The sequence below is a fragment of the Ixodes scapularis genome, unplaced genomic scaffold (assembly GCF_016920785.2).
Source record: "Ixodes scapularis isolate PalLabHiFi unplaced genomic scaffold, ASM1692078v2 PGA_scaffold9__187_contigs__length_104089568, whole genome shotgun sequence".
Lineage (NCBI taxonomy): Eukaryota > Metazoa > Arthropoda > Arachnida > Ixodida > Ixodidae > Ixodes > Ixodes scapularis.
In genome coordinates, this window is record NW_024609884.1 from 7555955 (window position 1) to 7569002 (window position 13048).

General features: G+C 53.0%; 1 protein-coding gene across 4 annotated transcripts in view; it reads right to left on the reverse strand.

Moving 5' to 3' along the window:
* Window positions 1–13048, reverse strand: part of LOC8032497 (protein naked cuticle homolog 1) — a 48225-nt gene that overhangs the window by 26478 nt on the left and 8699 nt on the right. For 2 of the 4 annotated variants that reach the window (XM_029989778.3, XM_029989777.3), the window contains exon 2: window positions 8176–8273. In XM_029989778.3, the coding sequence (XP_029845638.2) occupies window positions 8176–8273 (98 nt within the window). Of the gene's footprint in view, window positions 1–1144; window positions 1718–8175; window positions 8274–13048 lie in introns of those variants that run through there. The other 2 variants (XM_040499182.1, XM_040499181.1) reach the window with 2 other exon arrangements.

Below are 13048 nucleotides of genomic sequence, written 5' to 3' on the forward strand. Positions count from 1 at the left end.
GAGAGAACATACATGATACACAAAGAGATCAAGCGCGTGTCAGGTGTGTCATGTATGTTCTCTCCATTTGGAACGGTTTTCAAAAAAGGAGATTTCTGCGTAGTGTATGGTTGGAAGGGGCTTCGTGGGATGGTCGAGAGATGACAAAAGCAAATGGGTATATATAGGATGGTCGACAAATGACATGAGGCATGACAAAATGTTGTATGATACTGTATGAGGGGGAGAGGTCCCAGCAAAATGGAATAATTCGAAAAGGGGGGGGGGGGGGGGGGGGGGCGGGCCCCATGCCCCCCCCCCCCCCCTTCCTGGCTACGTGCCTGCTTCATCCTGAGAGAGACAAATATGTAGGCGCCCTAGGGAAAACAAGCAGGACATAGCGCCCCCCATATAGTTCGATCTCCTCGTCAATAGATCATATCACTGAAGCTCAGACCTGCCGTTCATACTACAACGATCGCGCAATCAGTTAGGCTTCTCATGGACGAAAATAACATTAGAGCGACAGAAGACAATTTCAAAGTGCTCTTGTGTATTTTTGTAAACAATGGGTCTTAAGCTTTGGACAAAGTTCGAAATGCCAATATTTTGAAGAAAAAAAAATTATTCTAAGCATTTTTTTTTTTCGATTATTTAAGTTTTATTTTTGTTGTATGAATATTGTGACAGTCTGCCACAAGGAGAATCCGATACCCAATACAACGGCTAGCCTGGGGTCTTTAACGCGCATCACACAGTAGTGATACCGTGCACGCCCGAAACGCGAGCGCAGGGATCGAGTCCAGGAATGATCCTAGAGTTCTGCAGTGCGAGTTTTCGCTCCCCGTGCTCCGAGCTGAACAGAAACAAAATATTTACACCATTCTCTCTCGCACAACAATCGAGCGTGTGGACACAACAGGGTGTTTTGTCCACATACCGATTGTGTTGCCGCGGGCCCACAGCAGTTTGGATCCTGGGGCTGATCCTCGCACGCATAACTTTACCATAATGAACATCCATCGTCAATTCCAAACTCGAAAATTTCCCTTCAATGACCCTTCACAAGCGTAGCTCGAAAGACGTAGGCTAGGGTAATGCGAGCAACATTTAACACCCCACCTACAGGAACCGACGCCACTTGGCACGGAAACGAGCTACTCACCAAGGGGCATTCGGACAGGGATCGCTCGGACTTGGTAAAGGCCGACGAAAACTTGACCGTAAAGCGGGGCATCTTCTTGAGGATGTTCGCCATACCAGCGAATGTCATGCGCGTTCACCGATCACGCCAAGCTCTTAGCAGCGCGCCAAACTCCTCATCTCACCAACGCACGGAAGCAACGCACAGAAGCAACGCGACTGAAGAACGAAGCCGACGAAGCACCGAAAGAGGCCAGCGGGCTCGAGCAGGCACGGCAGGCCAGTTGGACAGGCGTGCGTGCACGGCTCGCCACACAACGCGCAGGCGCGCGAGTAGCGTCCATTGCGCATGCGTCCCGCACGCGGAAGAGCCCACTTCGGGTCGCGAGGTGGGGAGGGGTGAGGAGACGCAAGGAACGAGGAGGAACGCGGCACGCTCGCTACGCTGAGGTTGTCGTGGGCACGGCACCAGAATTTGCAATTGAGCCTGCCCATGGCCTGCCTTCTGGTTCGGCGTGGTGTTCGGCGTGGTGTTTGCAACCAACATCGCGCACCGCAGCAGTTTAGTTATCACGAACGAGGGAAATCAAATGATAAAGACCGAAGACGGCGGCACCTCAAAGCTTGCAAGAACGAACACAAAGTTCCAGCTTTCGCTTTGTTTCAGCGTTGAAGGTAGGGCGAGGGAGAGGAAGGTGGGAGAGGAGAAAACGAACGCAACGATGGCGGGGGGAGGGGGAAACCCACTCACCTCGCCAGCGTTGCGTTCGCTTCCTCCTCACCCACCTTCCTTTCCCTCGCCCTACCTTCTTAACCTGCAACATACTACAGCAACAATACTTAAAAAAACAAGCGAGCTGGTGGCGATTCGTGGTAAGAAAAACCCGAGAGCCAGGAACACAGAAGGGGACGCCTGGAGACCGATATGTGTGTTCCCAGATTCGAGGCTGAACATAAATATGTTCAATCTGTAATGAAAGTGAGTGAGCTCACTGCACACACAGTTTGCGACCAACGCATTTGACCGCCCTGACCAGAACTGAATGAAATCACGAAGCGAATGACAGCCGACTTTTCACTCCCGCGTTATTTCCGTTTTATCCGTCTCAAGACGAGATGCACACTTCGCCTTTTGCTTTTTCTAGAGGTATTTTGAGTAACGACCACGATGTAAACCGCGCGAGGGATCGCTTCTAGGGAACCATACTGGCATTATAAAAGAAGATCCCCAGCTAATTGGAACAAGACGTCGCACGTCCAACGACCTAGGCGGGGAAACCCTACCTGCAAACCAGACATGAGCAGTCTTCCTAAATGAGAACAGCCGGGTGTGTCGCACATGGACATGATCCCTCCCCCCAGTGGTCACTTTGTGGTCTCGGAAGGGTCAACGGGCCCAGCGCGGGGGCGCGCGGCCACCACGGAGTTTCGAGGCGCCCCGAAGAAGAGATGGCGGCGAGCGCCAAGGCAAGAAGGCGTCGGGAGCCTCGGAGGGCGAGGGGGGGCTTCCCCTTGGCTTCCCCGTCCCGCGAGGGCTGATCCCGGCGGGCACATGTCGGCGGCGCCTTTGATGTGGAGGTTCCCCCTCCCTCTCCCGCGGCCGATGCCGGCTACAGGGGCCGTCGCACAACGCCCGAGCGGCTCCTCCGAGCATTGTTGAGGCAGTGCTTGAAAGAGACGCCGCTCGGCCAGCCTCCGCCGCTGCTTGGGCGCAGCGACGACACCGCCGGTTTCAGTGGTGCCGCCGCCGTCAGCTCGCTAATCGTTCTCGCGTCGAGGCTTCGAAGGGCGAAAATGAGGTTGCCCGGCCGGCCGCACACTGGGCCGCTCCGTCGAGCCCGCCTTTGACGAACGCATCTCGGGCCTGCCAAGTGGCCGGCCTTCGCCGAGAGACGCGCGCTTGGCCGCCACAAGCCAGCAAGCGCTGTCCGCTGTCCGCGGTGGCGTGCAGCGGCACGCATGTGTCAAAGACGGCCGGAAACACGCCTGCTCTTTGTTTTCTTTTATGAGCTGAAACTGGCTCGAAAAGAAGGCGTCAGCGAACTATTATAACGTTTACAGGTAACTCCGCTCAAAATTCGAACCAAAACAAATGCCTCACATTGCTTTGGAGGGGAGGCACTCACTTGATCGAATGACGTTTTAGCGAACGCCCACGTTTCATCGAACGACACTTTAGCGAATAGTCGGACGCCGCGAAGCGGCGTTTTCGGGTGGGCCAAGTGAGTTCATATTTTTGTAATGAGTTGCCGCAGACTGTCGCCGCGAAGCGGCGTAAAGCGCAGCGCGACGGATGGGTTAACGCGCGCCCCCGTTATTCGCTAAAACGAGCATTCGCTCAAATGTCGCCGTTCGCTAAAATGTCATTCGCTCTTGTGATATGGACCCGCTTTGGAGACAAGTATAATCGTAGATACTTGAATGGAGAGCGTGCTGGCAAGGAAAATATGCGGAGCAGAAGTTCGTCTGCTTCTTGCACGGGGGTTCCGGCGATGTCAGAACGCCGAGCTCTTATTGGCTGATTGAAAGAAATAGTGGGTAGACCTCAAGGCATCTAGCCTTGAGGTCTACCCACTATCCTTCCACTCAAAGCCAATCAGAGCACGGCGTTGTTCTGACGTCACTGCAACTTTTGCGCAAGCAGACGACTTGCACTCCGCGTAAATAATGGAAACAGCGCAAAACACAAGGACGTCCTGTCCGTCGTCCGTCCTTGTGTTTTGTGTTCTTCTCATTGTTTATATGATAATAAATTATCATACTTTTTCTGGTTTAAAACTGCCATAACCGCACAACGAAACAAATGGAGTACCCTTTAAATTGTGCGCCACTGATGGCATGCCCGGGGATGGTACGCAAGGATGTACAATTTGGAGACGAGTTAGGTTGTCGGTCGTCATGTGGGGATGGGGCGAGGGGTCAGAATTAAGGATTAAAAGACTGCATAGAATAAAAAGGAGAAAAAAAAAACTTCTAAAATTTGTTTTTAAAACTTGGTCGCGCCAAGCACAGGCCGGTGAGTAAAAACAGCTTACAGTGCAAGCCTAACCGCGTGTAATTAGAGATACACAAACACGAGATAAAAACCCGTAAACACTTCGTAAAGAAAAAAGAAAAAAGAGGTCTTCGCGGGTGTTTTGCCGTTTCTGTGTAGTTGTGGACGTTCGCACCGCCGCCCAGACTGCTGCTGGAACTTCGAACAGGGGTCGACGCAACGAAGAGGCCCCTTTATCGGCGTAACGAACAGCCCAAAGCCGTCCCGAGCCGCTCGTGATGGAGACCAGCGAGCCTGAATGGGGTTCGCTTCCCTTCGGACGCAAGTGGTCGGCTCGCCCGTCGGGCGCCGGCGGAGAGTCCCGTCGTGCCGGAGCGGCTCCTTTGAGCGTTTGTCACCCTCGGCGCGGCGAATTATCGACGGCGGCCCGGCGCTTTGATGCGGCCGCCAAGAGGGGAGGGAGCCTCCCACGAATTCGCTCCGAGGCCGAGCGCCGCTGGACCGGCACGGGCCGACGCACGACGCCACAGCATTTTCCCCGGGCGGCGTTGCGAACGTCGTAACCGCCCGATCCGCCGTCGGCGTCTACTCACCAAGCGCGAGTGTAGTTTTCCTTCCACCTTCCTCGAGACAACCCCTAGCAAAACTGCGTCGACCGACATTGTCGGCCGCCATGTTTGAGTCGCATCGGTCAACCAATCTTGCAAACTGAGATCGTCACGGCTGCGGAGAGATCAAATGCGCCGGCAAACTTTAGCCCGGTGTGAGGTGGCCACGTCCACAGCGGGCTTAGAAATGTCCCTTAAAATGTAGTTCAACGCGAAGCTGGCCACAACGAGACGACGCAACCCCGGCTGCCAACAAGGGCGTAGATGGCTTGGGTGGTTCCGTCACCGTCTGCCAGCGGTACCCCGACGGTGTATCGCTTCCGCAAAGGGATGGGCTGCGGACTCCAATCAGCGAGCGACTCCCGTGGCCCCCGGGAGGGTATACTATATACCACGGAGAGGGGTCGGACCCCACCGTGCGCGGAAAAGGGCGTCCCCCGCGGGTTCCGAAGACGCCGACGCCGGGCTTTTGTCCCCTCGGCGAAGCAGCCTTTGTGCCGGGGCGCATGGCCGAGCCCGTCCCCAGGTGGCACCCGTGGGACGACCGGCGGAGAGTTGCCTCCGGAAGCGCGACGCGGGTGGCCTGACCGCCGCGTCGGCCGCGTCCCCGACGCGAGCACGTCGGGGCCGCCGCCGGGCAGAGAGCGGCCCCGGAGGAAGCGGACGACGCCTCCTCGGGTCCGGCGTTGTCCACGCACGCGGACGTCTCTCACCGCGCCACAACCCGGTTGCGCGTGCGATGCGCCGTTGCGTATCATCGTCGACTATTTGAACGATCACACTTGAATTGCGGTGAACGGGACTGGTGGTTTGATCGCGGTTTCTGCACAACTGATTCGCTCACAGATGTCCGTTCTGAAGTTCGACCGTTGTGAGTAACGACGCTCCGGTGGAATAGTGATGCGAAGCCACTCGCCCTTCGATGATCGTGAGAGTCACCCTAGTCATCAGTCGGCTAAATAATTCATTAGCAGTGCAAAACACTTTTTTTTTTCGTAAGTAGGATATTTTATTGATAAAAGAAAGCAACAAGTTAGGGCTCAAAACGAGAGCAAATGTCGATTTCGATCCTAACCGGCTCTCCGGATATATCCCGATAGGGTACTATTACAGTGTCGTTTATAGTTAACCAACCTGGACCTGAAAGTCCCTGTTCGGAGACGAAGCGAGTGCCAGCTCGCAAGCGCGGGCTGCCGGTCGACGCGCCAATAAAGGCAATAAACTGGTTTTATCTGGCGGAGTCGAGTGGTCGTCGGAAGTGTACTACTAGACCGGACCCATAAACCGGCCTCTTGGCTAACCAACTACTCGGGAACGAGCTGCCCCGCTGAACCGACACATCTAGTTCAAGGCGACGAGAGCTCGACCGGGCGACCTCACGAAGCGCGGCGGGGCATCGAGGATATGCAAACAAACGCCAGATCGGATCCAGACGCTCCAACGTATAAGAAAGAAGAAAGGTCTGCCGACTGAGGTGAGCCTTTACGATGGCTAGGCATGCACGCGGGTCCGGCCAATCAATTAGCGGCGGGAGCGATGAGTGGCGCGGGGAGCGACCCCGCTGGGACGGCCAAGAAGGGCTTCCCAAGCGGCGGAGGGGGGAGGCCGCCGGATTCGCTCGAGTGGCGCTGCAGCGCCTTTGATCCGTGCCGCCGTGCACGATAAGGACGGACGCCATGTCGGAAATTAAGATAAGCCCGCTTTTCTTGGGCTCTGCCAGCGGTCCTCCCTGCATACTCGTTTGCGTGGCGGTGCGCCTTGCCCGCGTGGACCGTACGGCGCCCGAAGACAGACTCCGTCGCTGCGGCATGCAGCTTTGCCGACCGAGTCTCGTGCTGGAGGAAGGCACTCGTGGCTCGAACTATCTACGCCAAGACGTACCCTCCCCCCTCCCCCCCCCCCCTTTTCTAAACAATAAAATAAAATAAAAAAAAGAAACTTAAATTGTTCAACACGAAATCCGATATTTCACAAAATGCACGTAGCCATGCGCCACCGTCGCGTCCCAAAAAACAGGAACGTTTTCTAATTTCATTGTCACAAGGTGTAAGGTTGGGCGAGTTGATGGTCATGAATGGGTTAAAACTTAAAAAAAAAAAAGACGAAGGACCAGTAAAAAGAACACACAGACACAGCGCTGTGTCTGTGTGTTCCTTTTACTGTTCCTTTGTCTTTTTGCGTTCTTTTAGTTCATTGTCACTTTCAGTCTATGGCGTGATTTGGTGCGAGGGTCAGACGCATCGCGCCATGTACTGATCGTGATGCCCGTTAAAAAGACAAAGGAGTTAACTTTTATGTGCGACATTGACGAGGCCATACTCGATCCGTCCCGTCTGGTGCCCCATACGTTCAAGGGGAGGCACTCACTTGATCGAATGTACGTTTTAGCGAACGCCCACGTTTCACCGAATGACACTTTAGCGAATAGTCGGATGCCGCGAAGCGGCGTTTTCGGGTGGGCCAATAAGGTTTACATTTTTGTAATGAGCCGCCGCAGACTGTCGCCGCGAAGCGGCGTAAAGCGCAGCGCGGCGGATGGATTAACGCGCGCCCCTGTTATTCGCTAAAACGTCGATTCGCTCAAATGTCGCTGTTCGCTATAATGTCATTCGCTCATGTGATATGGACCCCGTTCAAGCATGTGCAGCGTGTGCATGAATGTGGCATTGGTAGGCTCGCAAGTAGACCTTTTGCCGAATTACCCGAGCACCCAAAAAGAATGTCGGGAACCTAAGTACACGCGCTGCACGTGCTGGCGGTCTTTGGCTCTAACAGTTCGAAAACGAAAAAAAAAAAAAAATCCTAAACAAACGGCACTTCGCACGAGCGTTCCACGGACGCTTTATTTTAGTTATTTACTTCGAATGTTTTCTATAGGGAAGGTGAGCACGCGCAGCGCGTGTACGTATACACGTTTGCAAGTCCGGCTTCAGGGCGCTGCCATCTTGCCGGTCTGGGGTGCGCTTGGACCAGTCATAATCCGATTACGAAGCCTTGCTAAGGCGTCGTAATCGGATTATGGCCGCTCCCGAAAGCGCACCCCACTGAGGAAGATGGCGGCGCCCTGAGACAAGACTTGCAAACGTGTATACTTTCCCCAACATTCTCTTTGATGCTTGGGTAATTTAGCGAGACGTCTATGTCACGTGCTTCCTCACACGAACGGGAACATGGCGGCGGCCAGATGCCCTGCTTCCGATCGTGTATACCTTTGACAGCGCTGCTGAAACTATACGCCAGCTTCGACAACGTCGGCCCCCGCTGGACTAACGGGCAAGGAACACCGACTGCAGGCATGCCAGCATGCCAGCCAGTGGTCAAGGAACATAGACTGCAACGCTGGCGAGCTTCGCGCGTTGTTTGTTTGCCTTGTGAGACACGGCCGCGAGCACCACAAGTACGAGGGACAATGTGCATCCATTTTAGACGTCCCGAAAGCCGCGCACTTACCGAGCAGGCGAAAGTCTGGGCTTGAGGCTTTTGCCGCTGCAAGTCGTCATCCAGCTGGCACACCGGATTGAAATGAGCATTTACAACGATGCAATCGCCTGCAAGAAAGAAGAAAAAGAAACACGTCAAACTCGCCATCACGAGTAATGAAACGCCGCGTCGGCAGAAGCGAGCAGCAATACACCACAAGGTCGATCCCGCAAACTTCGAAGCCCTGGCCTCCGGGTTGCGAGTTCACCACAACAGTTCTCGGTGTTCAACAGCCTGCATGAGACGACGCCGGTGCATCAGGCGCCCCCCAAGAATGACGCGAGTCCTGGTCACAACTGCGGAATGTTCAACGCGACCATCCGCGGGAAAGAAGCCCCCGCGCAAATCGGTCGCTGCCACACAGGCCTCCCCCCTTCGTCTTTCCCGCTGCGCTGTCACGGTCTGTCGGCGCTCCTGGCGAGACCGGCAGCGAGACTTCCGCAACCCATAGGCAGCGTGGCTTCACGCGGGGGACTCCTCGAGAACTCGACGACAACCTGCCTGTTCCTCGGGCCGCGCACCACGACCGTGTCACCGTCGCGTCGTTGCATGCGACGCACCTGTCCGCACGACCGACCGACTCTCGGCGTGCTTCGCGCCTCTCCTTCCTTCCGAGGAGTACTCCCCAGCGTGCAGGGCGTGTTGGCAGGGCTTGGCAGGACGCACGCAGCGGAGTGGGAGGGGGGGACACGGTTGCTACTCGGACGAAGGGACCAGGAAGGGAACGCGTTGTGTCATTCGGCCAAGGGACGCTTGTTTCTTTCGACCCTAAGCAACTGGACTTTGAAATGCGAACCGTCTTTTCAAATTTGCCACCTAGCCACAGCTTCGAAATCCGACAATTAACTAAGCTCCGATTCAATTCTGATCCAATGGAGAAGGGCAAAGAATATCATGTCGCCGCCAAGCACAAGCATTCATCTCTCCACAACCAAAAGTTACAATCCGTGGGACGGTGATGGCCCCTTCGCAATCCGGTGGAGTCCACGTTTCGCCGGATTGAAAGTAAAAGCACAAACTGCATTCTTCCCTCGACTTATGCCACCAGCCCGATAACCTGTGTTTTGTGATCTCCGCTTTCCCAACGTCGATTTTTCCATCGATGTCTGACCGCTGCGTGAGCCAATCATCGCACGGTGCGACCGGAGGCATCCATTTGATCGAATCTCATTTTAGCGAACGCCGGTTTAGAGGCCCTCGTTTATATAGAATCCCTCTATGGAGAAATGCATTTAGAGAAAATGGCGAAGAGCCTCCTTTTAGCGAATTCGTTTTTATAGAAACACAATTCGTGATTCGATTGGCGCTCGAAGGTCCTACCTACTCTGTCCCATTATAACGCCTACTGCTAAGCACGGTCGCGGACGATATGAAAAAGACCGGAGGAACGCGTGGCTTCCAAGGTCTGCCGCGCTATCTATCAGAAGAAAGCTCAACCATTATCGAGGCTTCAGCTGCTGTTCGATATTTGTCGTCACAACCCCACTTGACAAGCAGTTGCTGAGTCTATGCTGATTTCGTTGAATACAGAGGCGTCCCGCGATAAAACAAAATCGAGCGTGCCTGAAATCCAGGTTGGCAGGTTGAGCGATAAGTTTTCGGAGGTTTAAAGTTCGCAAAATCAACGAGAAAAAAAAATTATTGAGCACTATTACTGGTATTAGTATTGACTCAGCAATTTGCCGACCAAGATAGGAGTGAAGACAAATAAAACAGCCGTTGGCATACAGTTTGTTTGTTGTTTCATGTCTATTTTGGGGGTGAAGGGAAATGGGGAAGCCAGGAGATGTGTCACGCAAGAGCCTCGGTGATAACTCAGCTTTCTTCCGTTAGATGGTACCGAGAAAAGGCCTAATTACTTGTGCCTTTGACCATTTAATACCTCGTTTTCTTCTTTTTCCTTTTTGCTGCAGTACATTGACGCTTCTTAGTTTCTGGTCACTCTTCCTCTTCATTTCTGCTCAGCTGCCCATTTCCACAACTTTATGAGCACCAATGTGCGTGATAGCACCTAAGAGCACCAATGTGCAGATTGCTCGTTGGGGCCCTTTAAAAACATTGCAATCTGAAATACCGCAAAAAGTATTTTTTTTTTTTTTATGCAGGTAAGTTTAATTTTAAGGAGATTTCAAGGAATCTCAGATTTCCAAATTATGGCCAAAAATGAGCACATTGAGTGGACTTGCCTGGTGCATGAGATCAGTTTAATCTGACATTAAATTACTAAGGAATGTGATTTAAATCGTTGGAGAAAAACATGGGCCTGGAAAACTTGGTAAATGGGTGCTCACTGTGTATGTAGAGGGGACAGTTTTTATCACATGTGGTGAAATTTGTTTTAAACGAGGTTTAAAAAGAAATATTTCAATTCAATTTGGAATCGAAATGTATCTATTGGCTATGTTAGGAAGTGTATATCCAGTGCCTATATTTCAGTTCAATTTGGAAGCGAAATGTATCTGCTATGTTAGAAAGTGTATATCCAGTGCTTAGAGTGTGCCGAGTGGAGAGCATCTAAAGGCAATGACCATACTTTGAATTGTAACATATATCCATATTGCCAATTAAATACCCCCCCCCCCCCCAAAAAAAAAAAAAATCGTAATTTTCGCTTATAATGTGCAAAGAAACGAAATCGATAGCTGTAGGTCGCGCAACGCGGGTGGAATGGTGCCGTCACTCACCTCAGGACGGGGGTGCAACGTGGTTAATTCTTATAGCCGACGTGGATGCCACTGACGACTGCCACGAGTGCTCCGTCAAGTGGGTAAGTGCGGTGGAAGTTTCTAAAACCATTCACCATTACGCGTAGCAACTGGATACTGCAGAAGTGGGATTTCGCATAACGCGAGGAATGTTTGAAAACAAGCGTTTGAAGCAGACAACACGAAAGAGTCTCTTTTCGTCGGGAAAACCCGGCTTCCCTGGCCTCGCGCCAAGAGAGGAGCGTTTTTCCGTAGCTGCGACGACACCCTACGAGGTCGAAATCTCTGCAAAGTGTCTCGCGTAAAGCTACCGCCTTAAAAACTCACTACTAGAACCCCATAGAACGTGTCTTGAAAATATGTTTTGTGCTCAGTGGGTATTCTTCGCAAGATAAACATAGCTGCTCATTTTTACGTTTTCTCATTCATGCATATTCAATGCAATATCAAAATACCAACGTTTTGTTTCCCTTTCTAAATTTAGGCTGTGAATTTCTAGTGAAATTTGCCATAGGAGCTTTCTTCTGTTAGCAGTATATGCCCATTAGATTTTTTTTTTCTTTTATTCAAGGTTGATAAGATTACATCTCTTTATTCCAGCAGCCAGCAGAGTGCTTAGTGATTTCACCTACCGCTCTCCGCGACTAGTATACTGGGACCGTCGACGCAACCAATCCCAGAAGGTTTTATCACACTAATGTAAAGTCGTACGGCCTATAACCCTAGAACTTAAGCATAAAAAAGACAAAACACCCCGCTTAGCCGAAGGCCATCCCCCGTCTTACGAAGAAACTCGCAAAAAACGTGCGTGCAGCTAGGTATGACTTCGCGGTACCACGAGAAAAATTGGGAGCGAAAAAAACTCGTACCACTAGAAACTGGAAAGAACAATACACGAGGCAACAAAATGTCCTTTCGACTGTCTAGAGGCGTGCAGGGAGGGTGCAGTCGACGACCTCCGCACGGAGCCTGAGTGAAACCGAAACCGTCTCGCCGTGCAACATGTCGACACCGGGCGCGAAGAACAACGGAGCCCGGAGCGGCGACCCCCGGAGGCGGCAGAAACAAGAGCTGTCGTCGGAGGCGGCCGTTCTTTGCGCGCCGCCCGGCGGCGTTCTCTCCGGAACAAAGAGAGCCGTCGGAACGCTTTGGGTACGCCGCCAAAGCCTGGAATGCGGTCACCCAAGCCGTCGTCTCGGACCGAGCAGTGTCAACATCTCGAAGGGGAAATCCCAGAAAAAAAGAAAGAAAAAAAAAAAACGAGAGGAGCGCGCTTTTGTGGCGACCGACCGTTGATCCGACGAAACTCGCAAACCGTGAAGCGCCAACCGTTGCGATCCTGGCGATTACGGAAAATGTGGCCTAACGCAAATCCCTTTTTTTTCCCCTTTTTTTACGAATATATATATATCGGACCGGAAAACTTTTCTGGGCGTCAATGGGCTTCTTCTACAAACCGATTGCAAGATCCGCGCGCGCACCCACCACGTCCAGGCGCCACGGGTCCCAATATTCCCGAGCCACGTGCGTTCAACGAACGAGCCCGTCCTCCGCGACGTTGCTTTGAGGCATCAGTCACAATTGGAGCTAATCCGCGCCTTTCCCCCCCATTCAAAGAACGCCGCAGCTATACGGAAGGCACGCCACGCAAGCGCAGAGCGCAGCGCGTGCTACGAGCCCTCCGCCCATCCATCAATGTCTCAGCAGTGCCTGATGGCCGTGCCGCGAGTTGTACGTCGATGGGACGAGGCCCACCGTAGCCCAAATCCCTCGTACCCCGCCGCCGACGGTACCCCGAGTCCTCTTCCGCCGATGCGCCTCGAGGGTTGGCACGGCGCCGCCTACTAGGTGAATCAAAATGGAGCGTCGTCCCGTCGATCTTCGGACAAGCACAGAACGCCCTCGCCGTCTCCACCACGCGGCTCGGGGTCGCTCACCGTTCGACGCGAGCTGGGAGAAGTCGAAAAAGGAAGCGTCGTGCACGGACAAGTATGGGCGACGTGCGCGCAGCGAAACCAGTTACGTTGGTTTTGGCAAGCATACAAAAGCAATTAAAATTGAAATTTGTCTTGATCCAACGGATGGAGTCGGTATACAGAGTGTGTGTTTCCGCGGCATTTCAAACTTCCAACACAGTT